Source organism: Nymphaea colorata, chromosome 8, assembly GCF_008831285.2.
Source record: "Nymphaea colorata isolate Beijing-Zhang1983 chromosome 8, ASM883128v2, whole genome shotgun sequence".
NCBI lineage: Eukaryota > Viridiplantae > Streptophyta > Magnoliopsida > Nymphaeales > Nymphaeaceae > Nymphaea > Nymphaea colorata.
Window position 1 is genome coordinate 21,568,506 of NC_045145.1, and position 21,677 is coordinate 21,590,182.

At 39.4% G+C, this 21,677-nt stretch overlaps 2 protein-coding genes across 4 annotated transcripts; both read right to left on the bottom strand.

Annotated features, from left to right (window-relative positions):
* Positions 1–13,709: 13,709 nt before the first annotated feature.
* On the bottom strand, positions 13,710–14,850 carry LOC116259236 (zinc finger protein 8-like). The gene has a single exon (XM_031636955.2). The coding sequence runs from the start codon at positions 14,474–14,476 to the stop codon at positions 13,826–13,828; it is 651 nt and encodes a 216-aa protein (XP_031492815.1). The 5' UTR covers positions 14,477–14,850; the 3' UTR covers positions 13,710–13,825.
* Positions 14,851–15,639: 789 nt separating this feature from the next.
* Positions 15,640–20,247, bottom strand: LOC116259673 (putative DNA glycosylase At3g47830). Of its 3 annotated transcripts, none has more exons than XM_031637548.2 (4): positions 19,740–20,246; positions 16,850–17,050; positions 16,559–16,615; positions 15,640–16,481 (listed from the first exon to the last, which is right to left on the bottom strand). In XM_031637548.2, exons 1-4 carry the CDS (start codon positions 20,097–20,099, stop codon positions 16,263–16,265), a joined length of 837 nt encoding a protein of 278 aa, XP_031493408.1. In that variant the 5' UTR covers positions 20,100–20,246; the 3' UTR covers positions 15,640–16,262. The 3 variants fall into 3 exon arrangements, with proteins under 3 accessions (XP_031493408.1, XP_031493407.1, XP_049935236.1); XM_031637547.2 differs by having other exon boundaries at positions 19,650–20,245; XM_050079279.1 differs by lacking the exon at positions 16,559–16,615 and having other exon boundaries at positions 19,650–20,247.
* Between the last annotated feature and the right edge of the window lie 1,430 nt (positions 20,248–21,677).

Consider the following 21,677-nt stretch of genomic DNA (forward strand, 5'->3'; position numbering starts at 1 on the left):
GTCATTATCAGAGTAAAATTTCATTAAGGTAGATGCCTTAAACTCAAGAGCGTTATCAGTGCGAATGCTTTTAACAAGAATGCCAAACTGGGTCTTTATTTCAATAATAAGGTTCTTGAGAGTAAATATGATTTCAGACCTTTCTTTCAAAAGAAAAACCCAAGTGACTCGACAATAATCATCGACAATGACAAGGAAATAACAAAATCTAGACCTACTAGCAACTCTGCTAGGACCCCACACATCATGAAGAAGATCAAATAGTCCACAACTGGACAGACTAAGACTTGATGGATAACTGCTACGGGTGTGCTTGCCAAGTTGACAAGCCTCATACTAGAACGACTCTAGAACTCATAGATGAGGAAGTAGGTGACGGAGCTTGGAGACAGATGGATGACCAAGTCTGAAATGCCACTGGAAGGAGGAGGACAATGAAGAAGTCGAGACAACTGCAATACCCACAGAATCAGACAGGAAGTAAATGCCCCATTTCTCATAGCCTCCACCAATCGTCTTCCCAGTTTGCAAGTTTTGAAATGAACATACACCAGAGTCAAATGTAACACGACAATGTAAATCATTAATCAATTGTCCAACTGATAAAAGATTAGTGGGAAACTTAGGAGCATATAACACATTAATAATTGTCACAGACTGAGAAATCTTAATATCTCCATACTCCATAATTGGAGACCATCTGCCATTTGCAAGTATCACATGACGTGTCTGAGGTAATGAGTGTATCACGATAAACATAGAAGGTCTACTGCAAAAGTGCCTCGATGCTTCTGAATCAATAATCCAAGTAATACCTGTATCATGTGGAGTAGTATCAACGGACATATCACTGTTTATCATAATTGTAGAGGTCGACGGTTGAGTAGATCTGTGTGCTAAGAACTCCTCATACTCTGACTTGTTGATATTTACAGTTACAGTCACAGTCTCAGGATTGGAAGAAGATAAAAACCACTCTACTACTGATGAAACTACCTGGATAGATCCAATAAGAGACTGTAATGAATTCTTGCCCTGCTTAGATGCAACACCTCTTCCTATGGATATAGCGGAAGGATGACCAAGCTTATCCCAACATCTGTCTTCCAACTGAGGAGCATCTAACTTTATAGTAGAGCTATAAGAAAAGAGATTGCATGTGTTCTTATGCTCATACTGCATGTCTGTTTCAGTGGCCATAATGCATGACTTGACAGTGTGATCTTAATATGGTGGCACTATGATACAGTCAAGAGTATAGCGTGCAACAATCAACTTGAGAAAACTTAGGTAGCAAATATATATATATATATATATATATATATTTTCTCACACCAAAAACAGTCCTTGAAAAAAATTTCTGTGAACTTGTTGCTCAATAAACCAGTCCACCAATCACAACAATCAATAAATGAACAAGAATATATGAACTAATTGTTCAAAACAGGCCATCAGGCTTCTACGTATCCACATATGCATATAAAAAAAACTTTGCTGTTCAAATCAGTCCACCAATCACAACAATCAATAAATGAACATGAATATATGAACTTGCTGTTCAGAACAGTCCACCAGGCTTCCACATAGGCATAAAAAAAATTTGTTGTTCCAAATCAGTCCACCAGATTATAAAACAAACATTCAATCTAAAAAAAAATACTCAACGTGCGGCTACTCCACTTACAGCCACTTTTCCACAGTCAGCAAAAATATGATAAGAATATGGCCCACGTGCATTAAATCTTCCACGAGCCCAGATCTTACACAAGCAACTACTTTTCCACGAGCCTAGATCTGAATAATAATGGAGTATATGTGCTGCTATTCATCAACGAAGCTAGATCTGACTTACAATTTTCCACTGCAACTCCCAAGCAGTTGCTTACGCTCCACTACATTCACGATGGGGACCTAATCACACATACCTCTCACATGTGATTAGGATCCCCTTCCACGCTGCTTCACTATCTTTTGATCAATAGAGAGAAGAGAGAAAGGAAGGATAGAGGAAGAGAAGAAGTGGGAAGAGGTGGGAGAGGAAGAGGAGAAGGGGTTGCCGGAAAATCACGACAGCCGCCGGCGGAGAAGGGTGGAGATCGCCGGCTCTAATACCATGTTACAGCCGACAGACTTAGAGAGAGAAACGTTAATCCATTTACTAACCCTAATCTCCATAATAAAGAGATTAGGGTTGAAGAGAGATTTACAAAGTACATCAACAGAAAATAGAGGAATGTTTAAAGAGACCTCATAACTGCAAAGAACCACCTAAAAACATAAACTCTTCTAATTCAACAATAATCATGCGATTTTATTGCTCCATTTTCTCAAAGTTCTTATCCTCACAAGAGCTTTCATTTGTCAGATTAAGTGGTTATTTTTCCCAAGTGCAAGGTCTAGATCCATGCCTCCCATAATTATCATAACAGTTTTCTTTCCATAGCTTGAAGTTTGATTTATTCAACTCCAAGATAGACTTAATATTTGCAAATATGATAGAACAACTAACTTTGCAAAAAATAATAAATAACTAAATATGCTCACAATTAATATACATATACACATAAAAAAACATATGAATGAACTCAAACAATGGTTCAAGATACCTATACCATCCCTAATATTCAATCTTTAGTTTGAAATGTCACTTGCAAGCTATGTCACACGAGTACTCCTCTTAAGGAGGAGTACTTGCACGACATGGGTACAGTGCGGGTATGGGTACGACCCTGGGTGCGGCAAATGTACGGTCAATGCAGTACCTGCACGACATGGGTACAGTGCGGGTATGGGTACGACCCTGGGTGCGGCAAATGTACGGTCAATGCAGTACCGAGTACGGTCAAAGTACCTGGGATCATTTTTGTCCATTTTTGGACTCGGTCAACTTTGACCGAGTCCAAAGTTGTCCAATTTTTTGAGTTGAAAATTAAAAATCCCCCTCTCTTTTCTTGTTTCCTTTTTCACTCTAAACCTTTCTTATACATAGTTTCTCACAACTTTTCATTTAAAATTTTCCATACAATGTTTTGAAAATCGATCCCTTCTCTATAATTTGACTCTTCGATAATAGTGTGAGCCATAACCATAACGATGTCAATATATCTTAAAAGTGTGACCTGTTCCTCCTTCTAAACTTGATGATGCAACGGAGAATCAAGAAAGCTGATATGTATGTTAATTACTTTCATAATATGTTTTGGATCATGATTTGTGAATATGTTATTCATTTTGAAAATTTTGGACATATATATATATATAGTTGCATATGTATATGGCCGTACCCCACACCTAAATTTTTTGAAAATGGTCTGTACTCGTATCCGTACCTATGTGACATAGCTTGCAAGTGGTATTCTTAGTTAGTAATGGATAGTGATGATTAATTTCGTTAAAGAATGAGCCTTTGCATTGATTCATCATTCATATGGAAACCTTATAGTTATTAGATAAATTTGTTGAAAGTTGATTATAGGTGTGCATGTGTCGTTATTAGTTTGTGCATTGCATGCTATCGTAGGTGCCTACTCCCAGTTTGTTCTTGTTAGCCCCGAACAATTTCTTGGTCATAGAATAGGATACAAGAAATAAGTGGATTGGGTCTTAGGATAGGAGATCCATAGTTCCCCACATATAAAAGGGGACTAATACTGTTTAGAGGTTTATGTTTTGAATGAAAAGGTTTCTCTGTTTGAGAGAGTTTTGGCCGTAATTCAGAGGTGAATTAGGTTAAGTGTGCGTGTGTGATTATCTTCTTACCCCAGCTCAGTCAGCCGACAGCTAGCATCTGGTATCAGAGCCGATGACCACCAAGGAAGCATTAGCCGTAGTGGATCGCTGCGCCGGCAGGCAGAGGCAGATCGTCAGGCGATCGCTGGGAGATTGGAGCAGTAGAGAACTGGGACAACGGTTCATGGACATGGAGAAGGAGATGCGATCGGGACAACAAGAGCTGATGACACTTCTACAGGAAGTTATCGGGAGGGTGATCAGCGAGACTAGAGGATCACGCCGTGGGCAGCCAGAATCTTCCACACCTCCTCATGCGCCACCGGAAACAGGTATGCAGCCTCTCAACGGTGCATTTGTGGGTTCTCTGACAAGCCAGGGAGAGATGCTGGGATATATTAAGGTTCCTAGGCTAGAGTTTCCCAAATTTAATGGAGAGGATCCCGTCAATTGGGTCTTTAGAGCAGAACAATATTTCGATTGCCAAAGGATTGCTATATGCTGGTATAGATGGATCGTCACGCAGCAGGGGAAGCCACTGTAGAGAACTTTTGTGGAGGCACTTAAGGTAAGATTTGGACCCTCAGCTTACTTAGATTATAACATTGAACTATCCAAAATCAAGCAGAGAGGGAAGGTGATGGAATATCAAGCAGAATTTGAAGAGGTGAGCAATATGGTGAGTGGGTGGCCTGTCGAGGCCCTCATTGGCACATTCGACGGATTGAAGGAGTATCACATCGAAGTGCAGGCGGCTACACCCCAAAGCCTCTTAGAAGCCTTTGAACTGGAGAGAATTGCAGAAGAAAAATCGACCAGATTCCTCAATGGGTGGAAGGAGAGCAGGATTAGCAGACAGTCACCGAACAGAAACCTTGCGGTCACTAAAGACCTGCGTGAGGTCCAGCCTGCAGCACGCGAAACTCAGCTAGCATAAAGAGAAGGCATAGGGAGTAGACAGGTGCTAGTCAAGCGACTCAACCCAGAGCAAATCAGGGAACGATGCAAAAAAGGACTGTGTTACCAATGCGATGAGAAATGGGGCGCGGGACATGCTTGTAAAAAGCTGCATATGTACTTAGTAGACAAGTCTGAGGAAAATTTTCAGGAAAAGGAAGAAGACGACTTAGAACAGGGTACCAGCGACAACCTAGAAGAATTAATTCCAGAGATACCTCTTCATGCCTTAGAATGAGATAATGTTCCCCAAATGATGAGAGTAGAAGGTCGAGTTAGGGGAGGATTGTTAGCATATTGGTGGATACAGGGTCGACACATAACTTCATTGGAGAAAAAACTGCCAAGACATGTGGCTGTAAAATTATCGAACAACCAGAATTTAAGGCTGTGGTTGGCAATGATAGTTCATTGTGGTGCAAAGGACGCTGCTGAAGGGAGGAGGTTGAGATTCAAGGGCATCAATTCGTGGTAGAATTGTTTTCCCTAGCCATGGGGGGAGCTGATTTGGTTTTAGCCTTTTAGGAATTCAATGGTTGAAACAGCTGGGAAAGGTTTGGTGGGATTTTACCACCATGACAATGACTTTTAAGACAACTGATGGGGAAAGATGTATACAGGCTCAGCCGACTACAATGTCCACAAGAGGCCACACAACTGAAGAAGTGGGAAACGGAGAAGGAGAACCACACCTTCTCTTAATGTATGCTGAACCTAGTAGGAAGTCCCCACCTTCGCTGTTCTAGCAGAGTATGCTGGGGTCTTAGAAAATCCAAAAGGATTACCCTCAAGTTGTGAAATTCAACCATCGAATTGAATTAGAAATGGGATCATGACCAGTCAATTTGAAGCCTTATAGGTACAACCACATTCAGAAAGAAGAGAGAAAAGCTCATAAAAGGTATGTTGTCAGAAGGTGTGGTCCAGCCAGCCGAAGCCCTTATTCTTCTCCAGCATTGTTAGTCCGAAAAAAGGATGGAACGTGGAGGTTTTGCGTAGATTACAGTGCACTTAATGCAATCACCATAAAAGATCGGTATCCTATACCAGTTATAAAAGAACTGGTGGATGAATTACAAGGGGCAGATGTATACTCCAAGCTAGATCTTCGGGCTGGGTATCATCGAATCAGGATGCCCAAAGAGGATGTTCCAAGACAGCTTTCCAAACCCATGAAGGCCATTACGAATTTAAGGTAATGTCATTCGGGTTAACGAATGCACCAGCCACTTTTCAAGCATTAATGAACCACATTTTTCATTCTTTCATAAGGAGATTTGTCTTGGCATTTTTCGATGATATATTGATTTACAGCAAGAGCAAGGAAGAACATCAAGAGCATCTATGGTTGGTGTTGAAAACACTAAAAGAGGATCGACTACATGCCAAGGCTTCGAAATGTGTACTTGGATGTGATCAGGTGACCTATTTGGCCACACCACTTCTAAACGAGTAGAGATGGAAGAAGAAAAAGTGGCAGCCATTCGTACCTGGGAATTACCCACCAGAATTAAAGGGTTGAGGGTCTTCCTAGGTCTGACAAGGTATTACCATAGGTTTGTTGAAAATTTTGGATTACATATTGCACTACTGACCAACATGTTGGAAAAGGATCAGTTCAAGTGGAGCACTCAGAGTGAAGCTGCCTTTGCCTTTGAGAAGTTAAAACAAGCTATCATCATCTCACCGACATTAGCAATGCCTGATTTCACCAAGACCTTTAAGGTGGAGACAGATGCATCCGAGAGTGGAGTTGGGGCAGTGCTCACCCAAGGCAAACACCCCATCGCTTTTTTCAGCAAAGCTATGGGAGTTCGATTCAAAATCAAATCCGCTTAGGAACGGGACCTCATAGCCATGGTCATGGCCATCCAAAAGTGGCATAACTATTTTGTAGGACGAAAATTTCAGGTTTTTATGGACTACAGCAGTTTGAGGCACTGCATGCAGCAGAAATCAGTTATGCACTTATGCTGCTCAAGTAAAGTGGGTTATGAAGCTAGTTGAATATGAACTTGATGTTATATACAAGAAGGCAAGTGAAAACATAGTGGTTGCTAGCTTGTCGCGGAGACATGAGGAAGAAAACAGAGCAGAATTAAATACCTTCTGTTTACCCTTGTTATGCAGGCCTATTGCAGATTTATGGGAGAAGATGAAACAAGAACATAACATGTCAGTGGATGTGCAAAGGAAGAAGGAACAGCTCGAGCAGAATGCAACACGGGTGTATGGTTGCCGGTGGAAAGACCCTTACCTATACTATGAAAACAGAATATATGTACCTCCAAATTCCAAGTTCATCAAGGAATTAATTTCCTTCTTCCTCGACGGCACCAGCATCGTTCGACCGGAATCCATAAATTGTCTGCATGGTATTCAGGTCCTTGTGATAGAAAGGATTGGGACATTGGCGTATAGGCTACAACTCCCAGAGAGTTCCTCAATTCACCCTGTATTTCATGTCACACGTCTGAAGGCCTGCTATTCGAGAGCTGAACCAGAGATTACAGTCAGGGCACTGCCAAGTACTCCTTCAGGTGAACTGTTTTCTTTCCGAGTGTAACAACCCGACCTACTCCTAGGCTCACCTGCTCGAACCCCTGGTTTGGCGGATCCCAACCCGCTCCCTAGCAGTTTCAGCTCCATCCCCAAAAAGACTATGAACCAGGACAACTATTTGTAGTAATGACCCCTTTCTAAACCCTTGAAGATTCCTCACAATCTTCAATATGAGACTAAACATTTGGGGCGTTATACCGGTGGTTCAGCAGAAAAAATACAGAAGGACAAATGAACCTTACACGGCTTGACTGGTGGAGTGGCAAGGACCAGAAGCTCCTAGCCCATCTTGGAAAGACGTCGCAGAGATACAGCAATGATTTCCTGAGTTCACACCTTGAGGACAAGGTGTTGGTTAAGGGGTGGGTAATGTTAACCCTAAACCGTTTGTTGGTCATAGAATAGGACTTTGTTGGTCATAGAATAGGACACAAGAAATAATCGGGTCTTAGGATAGGAGATCCATAGTTCCCTACGTATAAAAGGGGACTAATACTATTTAGAGGTTTATGTTTTGAATGAAAAGGTTTCTCTCTCGCGTTGAGAAAGTTTTGGCCCTAATTCAGAGGTGAATTAAGTTAAGTGTATGTGTGCGATTATCTTATTACCGCAGCTCAGTTAGCCGACGGCTAGCAGTTCTCTTCTTTCTTTTGTCACGAGTCCTCGATGTGGTCGAGAAAAGTGCCAGATTGTGCAATCCCCCGATTTTCAAGGACTTCATGGGCCTTGTTGAAGGCATAACTTGTATTCATGCGCTTTATATTAGCATGGGGTTTACTCCCCGCAATATAGCCATCCCTGCCCTCTCACGTAGAGCAATGGATCTGTAATTGTGATTAGTAAAGGTCAACATATTTGTCACTTTTTAGGATATAAATAATTTCATTTTGTTTTTATGTTGGATATGAGTTTTCAATTCTATGATGGACTGAATCCTAAAATTTACTATAAAGTATAAACATATGGTCGTGGTTACTGTAGCTGTACGTAATTGTAATTGGTTTCTCTTCTTCGTCATCATAAAGAAGTTGCATTTTTTGGTGTAAAGGCTTTGGAATATGCTGTTCCAAGTCTTTAACATAAATTTTCAGATATGCTTTCCCATACAAATTATTTGATTTTTTGTCAATGTTCAGCAAAAACAGATTTGCATTGTTCAAAAGTTTCAAAACATGACAGGCTAAAGTTAACATTAATTTATTTTGAATGGCAGATTCCTGTTCTCAACATACTATAGAAAGAAGTAGCCATCATGCGGTGATGGTCATGTTCCCTTGTAACATGGAACCTGAATTTGGTAAAATAGATAATTTGTTCATGAAGACTTCATCAAGTTATCTTATCTTCGAAAGCAATCCAATGCAATCTTGCAAATGATTTTATCAGGAGATTTGGTTTTTCCCCGCACAGTGTTGGTGACAGATTATGAAGATTCCTTTAGGTGGTGGCTTTGGTGGTATTTAAATGGTCCATCAATCGCCCTAGTGTGGCTACAAGTATGTCTACAGAACTTGTTAGTGACGAGCAGAGATCTGGTGGATCACAAGAGAATTCCATAGAGAACTTGGGCTTCTGTACCAGAGATGAAACCCCTTCAGCCATTGAAGGCTGCCCAACAGCAATGCCTACTTGTAGCCCAAATGCAGGTGCAATAGCAGAAAAAACATCCATGACCTGCATCAAGGGACAGATACAAAACATCCAAAGATGAGGATAGGCAAGATGAGGACAGTGATCATAAAACAGTCAGAGAAAATCAATCCCTAACATACAGGTTCAACCTGTTTGCTTAACATTATTTTGAGTTTCATATATCAAAATTCAAAGAAGTCAATACCAAAATATCCTAATTTTCTTCATGAGAACAGATAAGCAGATTGTGTTTGATGTTGGCCTTGGAGAACGAGAAAATGCATGAAAAAATAAAATGCAACTACTTTTTCTATAGAAAGCATCACCAACTGAACCACACCTCAGTCAACAAGCTAAAAACAAAAAAGATTACAACCTCACTGTACATTGGATGTGTACTTGCAAACATGAGCCAGGATGCATCTTTTTCATATGTTTCTCATCTTCTCATAAAAAAATTGTGCACAGATTGCCTTAAATTTAACAATATGATAGTTTTGGCTGTTCTCCAATCTCCACTAGGGATATTACTGGTGTTTTCAAGAATGAGTCAGTGCATGATACAATCAAAGGTAACATCCTTTCCCAATAGGATAACTTAGCAACTGAGTCATGCCCTAGTTATATGCTATGAAAAAACAAAAACAAATTACAGGCTCACCCTACACTTTGTTGTATTTTTAAGATTGAGTATTCCTGCATGTGCTGCTCTTCACTTCCTCCAAGTGTGTTATTACTAAACAAAAACTTAAATGCAAGGATAGGGAGGCATTGTGGGTGTATTAAGTATCAACTATATCATATGCATAAATATATATATAGCACAAAGAGGGACAAACACCACCCAGGCCTGCATTGCCTAATCCCACCAATACACTATAATCACAAAAGGATGTTTCCAAGGAGAAGACTTAGTTGTCAAGGCATCTAGGCGCCAGCCAATGCGTGCCTGGCCTAAAAAAGCGTTTAATATCTAGCAGACTTTTACTCTGTTGCTAACATTTCAGTTCTTGAGAGCTCTTCTGTAACCAAGTCCATCTAGAATTAGTTGCCATAACCAAGAACTGCATTTACTATGTAAATGAAGATGAAGAAATTTACCAATATTTAACAAACTTCTACTCTGATACTTGTGTACTGAATATTTGATGACCATGAATTACTAAGTATATGCATCAAAGAGGATTTTCACAATATAGTAATTTAGGAAATGTTTTATGCTTCATGTGTGGACTACCATCTACATGGTTGATATTGTTTTTTTGCAGCTCTAACATCAGACTATGCTAAAGTGAGGTCTGCACATATTTCTCTGGTTACTAGACATGCACTAAACAAGAGAAACTGGTGGTCTTTCTATCATAACGTAGGTTTTAACATGGGTAAGAAGGCTGGCATAGGTTCCACAAAATATTTTTTAGAGCAGACAAGATATATACAGAAATTCATGGTTTTATAGAATATGCACTTAATGTATGGCTGGAACTTCCACTAGATGAATTGATATAGAATATGTAATTAATGTACAGCAAACTGTACTTAAGAACAGAAATTATATAATATAAGTATATACGGTCTAACAGTGTACAATAAAATTACAGAACTTGCTTTGAAGAGAAGGTGACTTTTCACCTTCCCATGGACTAGGTGTCCTAGACCGCTAGTGCCTAGTCCAGCCTAGGCACACCTAGGCAACAGTCTGACACTTGTTGCCTAATTGATGGAATTAGGCGACGGGTGTGGACTCACGCCTAGGCTTGGACCAGTCCATGCCTTAACAACTAAAGGAGCAGATATAGACTCAACCAAAACTTAGCCCAATCTCCAGTTTAGTGCATCGCAATCCACTTCGTAGCTTCTTATCCCACTTACACACTTAAGATCTACAAGGTGCCTCCATAAAGAAATAAGCTCCATACGCATTGGACTTCAAGTCTGAGAGCTGAACAGCACAGTGATAGTGACTATAGGCCCAACCCAAAACTGTTGACGCCCCCAGTCAGGTGGATATAAACTCATCCTATATTTGGTTGCAATTATACAGCAAAAGTGTTATAAACCAGGACAGAAGATAATAACCAGAACCAAATAAATATAGTTAACAATCTTCCTCAAAAAGTTAGATATGAATTCCTCTACCATTTTTATAGTTTGGAAGTTACAACAAATGCACCCAAACCAACACGACATGGTGCGGGTGCAATGTCCAAGATTTGCAGGTGTAGACAAAGGTTATAAACTATGTCACACGGATACGGCAGTCTGGGCCACGTACCGGGACATGGCCGGATACCTTTTGGATCGGGTCTGGCCGAACCACTTTCATAACCTGTTTTTACTTTAATGTTTTTACTTTAAGTGGTCTGATATTTCTCAATTACATGTTGCAAATGTTTTAAATTTAATCCCAAATCCTGATAATTGGATTTGCATCGCTAAGATAAAAAAAAAATGCAAAACCAAAACGGTGGACAAGCCTCATATCACGAGGGAAAACCTAATTAAAGTTAAAAGTCTTTTCTAATCGAAGGAGGAATTCGCAAGCCTTAGTGCAACAACACAGAGAAAAAACTTGGACAACAAAACGATAGAATTCAGGTTCGATCCAGGATCTTCGATTTGAGATTTTTTATACATTTTTTCTGGATTTGTTATGCACGACCGATTTATCAAATCGAAAGTTGGATGGATTCGTTTTTGACAATACATGTTTCTACATCCATTCCTTTAAGATGGGTGTGCTTTGAACTTCCAAAAACAAGCTGAAATGCGTTGAGAAATGGAGGCCGAACAACTTATGTAGAGAGAGAGAGAGATCTCCAATGCTTGCGGTCAGTCAAGGTAATTGTTGTCATGTAGAGTGGGCAAACGGTGACTCTGACTCAACCGTCTAACTAAAACCATTAACCATTCAATGATTAAGAATAAAATATTAGATAATAAAAATGTCCTTCACCTCTTACTTTTTGTTTCTTTCTTAATCATTCATAATAAGATCAAACGGCTTCTATTTAATGGTTGTGTATGAGAGTCAATATAATATAATATAATATATATATATATATATATATATATATATATAAAATATCGTGGCGGTTGTTGCATGTCTTCCATTATTAAAAGGCAATTGGAAAAGGCAGGAAAACGATATTTGCAAATCGGGAAGTGCGGTGGGAAGTGGGATTGAAGTGACGGGGAGCAGTGCAGTGGAGTTGTGCAGAGAAAGGACGTTGACAATGGGAGTCCACTTGCTTTGTGTGATTATTGGAGGCAATGCCTCACATGCCCTCATCATCTCATATGCGAGAGCGTTGAGCCTTTCAATTTCAACGGGGTGAAGTGTGAAGACATGGATCTTATCAAAGAATTGTACATTTGTACTTGGCTTTATAAGATTATTCTTCCTAAAATATTGCACCATTATGCATGAACTATGAATACTGAAACTTGCTTTTTGCTAATCTGATTGTGGAGCATTTGGTTGGCTGTTTAGATTAATCATTTTCTTTATCTCATAGTAAGAGTCCAATTGTGAGAAACATGGTATTGGTGGCAACAGTTTAAACAGCAAAAAAGTAGCCACCCAAAATGTCCTGAGAATTTCGAGCTCGTGAGAGAGAGAAAGAAAGAGAGCCATGCTAGATCTCTATATAATTTAAGATGAACGGTGGAATTTCTTCTTTCTTTTCCTTTTTCTTTTAATGATTCTTTTAGACCTCTTTGCTTTGTTATTATATATATATATATACACACACACACGTAAACGACATGCCCTTTCAAAAAGTCCAATTTTTGGGCAGGTCACACCAATCCTGTCATTTTTTACTTAGTTTTTTAAAAACTTACTTTGTAAATATAATCTTAATTTGAACCAACAAAAAAATCATGTAAATCTTAAAGAAAAGATTATGTTTTATGTGCACATACTTCTCCAAAAACTTAATAAGAGAAACTATTTATTTTCAAAATATCACGAGATTTTCTGTTGGCACTAACGAGGTTTGAATCTACGAATGAACAAATGTTGCCAAGTATCTTGTCTTTTTGCATGCTTCCAGTAAAAGCGTCACCACCAAATCAAAGACGGGGCCTAATTTCTACCACACAATTGGTTGCTCCTGTCATGAGCTTTTAGTTTATGATTTCAACTATAACTTTTGGGTGAGGGTTTTGGGTGAGGGTTTAAATGAGAGCCGAAACCGCCATCTAATCCGGTGTCTTCAACTTGCTTGTTAGTTGGCCCTTGTTTGCTTCTCAGAGAGTTGGCTCCTTGAAGATTTAAACAGGAATTGACCGCTTAGCAGCCCCCGCTTTGACCATTGCACCAACTCTTTCCAGGACTACAATTTCAACTAAAATAGTAACCACTTTCTGATGTATTTAGACTGTTCACATTGTTACTCAACTTAAGAAGGACAATATTGTCTACAGAATTAATTCGTTCGCGCAAAATCAAGCTAAATCTAGATGGAATTGAACCAAATTGAATTCATACATCTTGACTCGAAAAGAAAGAAAAAAAGCACGAGAACATATAGTAAAAATGGTCTAATATAGAAGTCGCGGAAATGAAATAAACAATGGCCCATCGGGTGTAGATAAACTCTGCAAAGATTATCAACAGTCTTCCGAAATCCATGAAATGGTCTTCATCCTTTTATTCTTAAGGTGCAAAATTTTGTGGGTAGTGCTCTTGTCTGATGATTACTTCTTAAAGATCTCATTTATAAAGTAAGCTTGAAGAAAACGAAACTTTCATGCGTTGGCCAGTTCACAAATTTGAGGCTCTATGCTTTGACAGGCCAATTGCAAATGTTAAAGGGGGTTAATAAACACGAACTCCTTCATTTGTATGTATATATGGGTAACAAGAAACAGTTACAGCGCATGACTCTATAGATCAGAATCTTTTCTCCTGTTGTCCTTACAATTGGCATCCAGTAGTCTATTTATGTGCATGGGATTTCGTAAGAGGCAGAGGTTTATCGGCAGTTCTATCTTTGGAGCTCTTGATCTGTGCTGTGCTGAAGTCCAACACATCTCTCACTGACGACGCAGAAGACGGTGGCAATGAGCTTGGTATGAAGAAGCTACTGAAACGCATGCTGCCGTCAGAGGTTCCTAGCTTGAACTCGGCCGGGGATTCGTCCATGATACAAGAAGATGGTGGGTGGCTGGAATCAGTAGTGTGCGAGATGACAAAATCATTCAAATAAAAATTGGGATCATAGCCCCATGGAGCAACAGCAGCGTGCCTTTTGAAGCCATAACCTTGCAGAGGATGAAGGAAAGCGCAATTGAGGCTTGCCTTCTTTGCTTGCAGTTGCAGCCTCTTCTTCATCTGCCTCTCCTTCTTGTGAGCATTTTGGTGTCCTCCTAAAGCCTGTGAATTGGCGAACTCCTTGAAGCAGAATTGGCACTCATACTTCCTGTCGTCTTTTCCATTCCCTCTGCTTGCCTCCTCTGCTTTACAGCCATCACTACAATCATCTTTCTTTTTTTCAATGTTTTTAGAGCACCCATCTACATCAAGACTCCCATCAACGCAAGTGTTCAATTCAAACCCAAAGATTTTCACCTTCTTATGTTGCAGCATCTCCTTAAGGCAAATCACCTTGCTTCTCTTCCTCTGTAAGCCTTGATGATCAAATAGGAGCTCCCCCAAAAAAGGCAATTGTGAGCTTCATCTTTTAATTCATTCTATATATACTGCATCGCAGACGCCTTTGGAATGAAGGCTAGTACAAATATAAAATGATGGAGATGGAACAGAAGTTTGTACCGTTGATGTCATCACTGCTCATCCATTATGGAACGAACACCTTGCAATATTTTGGTAGATACGCCTCTTGACTTTAACCAATAAAGGGATTCTTTCATTTGAACAAAGAAAGCAATCTAAGACGTTTAAGAGTTGTTTATTTGTGCACAAACACTTGGTGACCAATATTCTAAACCACCATCAAGTGTGAATGCTGACAAGGTGAAGAGTGCACTTCAAGTCAAGAAGGCCGTATCTCTCTCTACCCACAATAAGGCCTTCAATCATGAAACCAATCTCAAAAAGTAATTTAATTTTTTCTTGCTTGACATTGACGCACCAAACCCTATGGCCTTCTAGACTTGTAAGATTCCAGATGTACCAATCTCATTGCTCGAGAAGAAGGTTACCAACACAGTAAAAATTGGTCAATAGAACCATCCTTCTTAGGGATTGGAGAAGTAAAGTTCTTAAGATATCGTATTCATAATAAAGAAGACTTGAGCATTCATTTAGACTTTGCTTGATAGACCCAAGATTTGGGGAAGTGGGGAGCCAACTTGGGTCTGTTTTATTTATACTACAAGTTGGTAGTCAGCCTGGGTAAAGTTATTTCTCATAATTGATGGGACTATGCTTGAGTAGCTTGATTGGGCACACACCACAGTCCTCCTGAACGACAACTGTGAAAGCCTTGGCTCAGACCAAGGTTGCAGCCAGGGTCAAGTTTATTTTACCCCGACAAATAGTCAAGATTGGTTTGTCCAAACATTGCATTTCTACAGTAAGTCCTGGAATGAAATGGGGGTTTGACTCATGAAGGTTCAGAAGAACTGCCCAAGTCAACCTTAGGCAAGACCAGCCAGCAACACAGCACAGGAGCGCTGCCAAGGTTAACCTATAGGATTTATTGCATAGTCAGGACCAAATTGGGCATGTTAAAAGTCAACTAATCAAGGAAAAGTTGAAGAGCAATGGGGGTAGTTTCAGTCGGTGGATAATGATAAAAACATTAGTTTATATATTGCGTATCTGAGCATATCTAGGCAGTTGCTCTGCTTTAAACAAAGTGAAAATAAAAAAAAATGGGCACATAATTAAAAATTGCAGATTTTGCTGCACAGGAAGTTGATGAGAAGCACTTCGTACTTTGGGTACAGCCAAACAGACGGTTTGTGCTACTTGATCATCTCTGTCCCCTGCCAAACCCAAATCAGCATCCTTCGTTCCTATACAAGGGAAAAGCAAAAGATCTCGTCCTATTCATGTATTGCCCTCAATGTGAAATGTACCCAACAATGAATACAAGAGCATCTATTCCTTGTCCTTTTCCAGCAACCAAATTTGAAAATTGCCCCCTCATTCTTGCCTTCCTAGCCACTAAGAATAATGTTAACGACTGCTTTTTTAAAAGTCAGACTGGAACCAAAGGCAAACTTAACCGCTTCTTGTTTTAGACTCCAACTATGGAAGCCTTTATGATGCTAACACCTTCTTACTTTTGCATATTTCACAGCTTTAAGCTTGCAGACTTCAGGACACTGTATTTTAGCCAAGCAACATCTTATCAGTCACCATTGTGGAGATTCCAAACCGCTAATCTGCAGAAAACCTGATGTGTCTAGCCAGCATGATAGCCTGACAGAGGACAAGGACCGAGTGGAGCTCTCTGTGGTTGGCGACCGCTTGCACATCTTTGACAGTGCTTTCCATGAGTGACAAACAAGCAATTCAGATCAAACTTCAAGTTGTCAGGAATCCGCTGATTGAGGTGAAGATATGCTTTCTCCCGATTCGCAGATGGAGGGATCCAACCGATGGACTTTGTTATTCGAAACACCTGTTCAGATTTTTTATTTCTTCAGTTTGTCAGCACAACTTTTACAAAGATCCAAAATCAGGAAAAAGCCTACATACATGAGTGTCAACAGGAAAATCATCTTTCTGGAGATGAAACATCAGAAGACAAGCTACCTGTCACGACACCAATATCATTTATCTAAATATGAGAAAGAATTCAGAAGACCAGATGAGAAGAAAGTTAGTGGTTGCCTGTCTAAATAAGAAATTTTGTGTGAAATTTATATATAACCTGCTGGCTTTAAAATTATAAATTTGTACTCAAAGAAATGCATCATGCTTCAGTCAACTAACAATAACCACTGACATGGCATGAGGGGCTATATCTTATATTTTCAAGAATATCACCGTTTTAGGGCCAAGTCCTTTGAATTGATGAAGCTCGGTCTTAATCTTCTCTGTGGGCATGTCCCTCAAATACTCCATACATATTTTCCCTTTCTTTTCCAGAAGTGTCTTCAAAATATTTTTTATCCTATGGGCCTTTGTATGCGCCAAACCACCACATCTGATGGCATTTTCAAGGAATTTAGATTCAGCAGCATGAACCTAGATGGGAACATAAACAGTGCACGAGGGATTATCAAGTGACAAAGAAAATGTCATTTTTCCATTTGAAGGGACAACTACTCAGGTAATATAGATATATATTAATTGAGCAGCAGAAAAAAAGTCCCCTAGGCATACCGCAGAATGAATTACACTAGCAAAAGACATATCTACACTCTATTACTGATGCACTTCAGATATATGCAAGCCTGTACTGAAAAGAAATAGAATAATTAAATTCCAAAGGTCATATATTAAAGGGAAAAGGAAGTCACTTTCTAATCACCCTTTACACAAAGTAGACAACAAAGCCAAATCACAGAAGAGAGACCCAAAGAATTTATTCCCTTGGTTATTTTGTGTTTAGGATGTCTGCTGTAGAACAGGCATCTCAGACTCCAACAAGGTACCCCGTAGATAACCTGGTTTTAATGTTGGGCATAGAGTTTCGATCTATTTTTTCAGAAGTTCAATGTAGCATGTGAATCAGGCTATGGAACTACAGCTAAAGTCCATTGCCCTTACGTGGAAGAGGGAAAGAGCTAGTATTTTAAGTTTTGAGAAAGATGAGATAACTTTGTGCTTATACTTTTCCCAAGAACCAAATGCTACTATTAGTTTTCAACCGCACAAAGACTCCAAGGTCTTCAGGGTCCAAAAGTCAAGAATTTTGTCAACCCTCAGCCTCTACTGCCACTATTAGAAAATATCAACATCGACAGAAAAAATATAAGGGTTGAAGTAATTTATTCAGGAAGTCATGCGTACCATATTTGTTACTTGAAAAATGTATACACCAAAGAAAAAGAGCTAACTCCTCTGGTCAACTTTAAGCCTTCTAATAATCTTTGTATGATAAGTATTGTGGATAACCGCAGAAAAAGAATTAAAAAAGAAAAGAAAAAAAAAACACGTAAGGGGAAAGGAAAGTAGGGAAAACATGGAGAAGCGACTAAACACAATAACGCAGTTAGTGAGGTAAAACCGAGGCACATCAATAGATGGAAGTGTCACAAAGTTTCTTATCAGTTATCACAATCTTCTCATGCAATGGAAGCAGCTTTGAACAGAAGCTGCTCATTGTGAACAGACCATCCAAACTTTTCAAGGTAACATGAAAAGACCATCTGAACTAGAAGAGATTACAACATCTTCACTTACTAGCAATCCAATAAACAAGAGCAGATGCCCCCAGCTTGAGTCTTTCAGCAGGATTGCCTAAGTTGAGGCTTAAATTTGTGTTTCACGAAAAATCCAAGCAGACACTTCACTTACAGCGACATGAGGCAATAAAAGTTTTTCAGAAACCTAGACCAGATGGATGATAGAGACCAAAAACCAATACAACTTTATGTTAAGCACCAGCATCTCCAACTTCAAAAATATTAAAAAATGAGCATGTGCCTACAACTTTTCACACAATTGAAAATAGGAAAGCACCTAACAGGGTCTGTTTTGGGATACAGAAACAATAGCCAAAATGAGTATCCCTGCACCCCTGAGCAAGCCAGTCGATATTGAAAGAAATTTTTGGCCTATGATTTCACTAGTATTGACAAATGAGAAGAAAATAGAGTCCTCAACTACCAATTACGATCTAGTTCCAAGACTAACTTGCGAAAAGGTCTTTCGAAATGCACCTACTTACCCAAGTTCCAGACAGCTATTAGATGAGCTGGCGCCAACCAGAAATATTATACGGTTATACCATAAAGAGTGAGAAAGAGTTGCTGGGACAAAATGCCAACATTTGACGACTACTGGTATTTCACATCTAGCTTTTCTTTGGACTAACAAAAAATTCTTTATAAAATTAATTGCATTTACAAAAGAACACATTGGAGCATGTGCAGCTAGAAGCTGCTGCCACTGAAACCCCATCTCTCCTTTTCTCCTTGACCTTGATTCAACATATCTAGTACCAAACAAGCAGTTAAAGAAAAGGAACACAACTGTAGTAGTTTGTGATAAAGAAGAGGCCAAGAGCATGTCAGTCAAATATGAGAACGAACAATCAATCGCCAAACTCTGAAGACATAGGCAAGCCAACTTTTTCCACAATGCACTAGTTTAACAGGCAATAGAGTCAAGCACTAGAAGAGGAAGAAAATCAAAATCAGCATCATCTTCCACATTCGTCACGAATATAGGAGATAACTTATGCCATCCAACGTCAACCATCATTGGAATTCCGGAACAGCTAGAGTCCAACACATAAATTATAAAAGCACTAGCCATCCACATTATCACGCCAAACAGTAACCATTGAAGACAAACCAACATCATACTACACAAGCAACATCAACAGTCCAGAAACAACCATTGAGAACATCCAAAAAGGTCATAGTAAGAGAAAAGAACATGTGAACATTCATAAATTTAAACCAACAGCTAGGGCCACCAAACAGAGAAGAAACTTTGAGATTTTGTGTATTTAAATCATCAAAAAATTTCCATCAGCATAACAACCTCCCTCCCCAAAAAAAGAATCATCTTACAAAAATTCAACATGCAAAATTTCAAAATGCCTACTTTGCTACTTCAATGTCAATCAGCGGAACACAAAAACGCTCCCACATTGAAATACCGAATTACCCACATCATCCCATGTAGGAAACGCAGACTTAAGGGACAGGAAGGCGCGCCTCGAATTCGCGTCGGTTGTGTTCTGAGACAGCAAAATACTCACCAACCCGTCCAAAACACTGCTTCCTACACCATTTCCACCGGAATCACTACACCCTGCCTCGGATTTCACCTGAACTGCTCCTGAATCTTCAGAGGAATGAGTAGCCGCATCGGCATTCCGCCGGTACTCCTCGAACTCTTGTGGGAAACCGTGCAGAGCCATCAGACGGTCCCTCACATCCCGGCATTCTTGCGCGGTGGGTCGTTCAAAATCAGGGTAAAGGAGACGCCCTGAGGACGGGTGTGGATCGAGACGCCTCCTCTTCGCGTTGTCCGGCAAATGGTCTTCCTGAGGATGTCTCGTTTCGCAACCTCTTTGATTATTCTTCGTCATCTTCTTAGTTCTTCCCCTTCTTGTCATTCGAAGCGAGCTTCATGGCAGAAGCTCCCAGTTTGGTACTCCTCCAACTTTTATAAGGTTGCCAATGCGTTCAATCTGTATCTAGTCGTGGCTTTTCTACGCAATTTTGAACGACTATATTAACTATGAACGAGGCCATACCAATCGGGCTAAGCTACGCAAAAGGAAACCAGCAAATTAGAGAGAGCGAACCGATCAGGCACATTCATTAATTAATTTCTCTGGAACTTCCCCATGAATCATACACATTGTTTGATAAACAAATGAAGCTGATGTTCAGTTTTGCATAATAAACCAATCAAGTCATACAAAGGATAAGCTTAATCCGCATCAAACCTGTTGGGGTCCTGGGCAGACCTCCACAGCTCCACTTTCATTAATCAAGCCAAAACAATGCCTCGTTATGTACAAAACCAAAAAATAGAGCCCAAAGCAGTGTCGCAGGCATACCAGCCCACCAGAGTTTAACTATTTAGCGTTTTCAAAAGTTTGATGTTATATATATATATGCGGTGCCCCCGAGGTATGAAATTTTTTAATTAGTGCCCTCAAACCAAATTTGATGACTCTGCCGTTGGCCCAAAGCTCACCAAACGGCATAAAAAACAACTGAACAGAAGATCATAGAGAGGCCAAAAGAAATATTACATCGTAAGCATGATTTTCTAAGCAGATGCGGATATTAAACATAATTTCCTTTAGACAACATAGAGATAAGCATATCGGACGTCTTCCTTTTAGTTTGGGATGTCAACATATCCCATTTGAATTGGATATCTGACCAAACGATCTGAAAAAATTGGATATGAAAAAAAAATTAACATCATATTAAGAAATTGAATTGGATTCAGATTTAATAAATGACATCTGATCAGATTTGTATTTGGTTTTGGATATACATAAATATCCTATCAGATTCATTTTTAGACAAATAACTTGTAACTAATTCTATTACATTTTGAAAATTGGTAAAATTTGATTCAAAATTCGGATATGAATATAAAAATCAGATTTGGTTCGTAAAATCAGATTTTGGATTTGGATTCGGATATGACTTTTCTTTCTTGTATTTGAATTTGAATAGGTGAATATCCGAAAAAACATATATATAATTATAATTAAGGGTATATCCAATCTAAATTTGATTGTTGACATCCCTTAACAGATCTTTTAGCCACCTGATCCATTTTTTTTATTCTAAGCGACTACCTGCTGGAAGGTGGTGCTTATGCACCAAAACAATAGGAGATATAGGCTGCCGACAGAATTTAATTCTCCAAGGGCCCGACCCATACTCACCGTTAACGCCTACGGCCACCCAATACCGTCCATCCTTCTTAAGTAGTGTTTGATATACTTAAAATCATCAAATTTTAGAATCAAAATGTCTCAATTTTTAAGAAATTAGAATTATTAAAAAACAATGTATTTTGTTTCCAGAATTAAGAAACCGAGACTTGAAATTTTGATTCAATTCCAGTTTGAGGAAGAATTATGATTGTGGAATTTTCATTCTTAAATTAAATTTCCAAACCATCAAACGCCTCGCCGGCTGCACCTCAATTTGGAATCTTCATA

Bases quoted from the DNA above. Each gene is read 5' to 3' on its own strand.
- LOC116259236 (XM_031636955.2), bottom strand. From the start codon at position 14,476: ATGCTGCAACATAAGAAGGTGAAAATCTTTGGGTTTGAATTGAACACT.
- LOC116259673 (XM_031637547.2), bottom strand. From the start codon at position 20,099: ATGACAAGAAGGGGAAGAACTAAGAAGATGACGAAGAATAATCAAAGA. The intron at 16,616-16,849 runs GTGATATTCTTG...GTGTCGTGACAG, and splicing joins AAGGACTTGGCCCTAAAACG to GTAGCTTGTCTTCTGATGTT. The intron at 16,482-16,558 runs GTATGTAGGCTT...AAATCTGAACAG, and splicing joins ATTTTCCTGTTGACACTCAT to GTGTTTCGAATAACAAAGTC.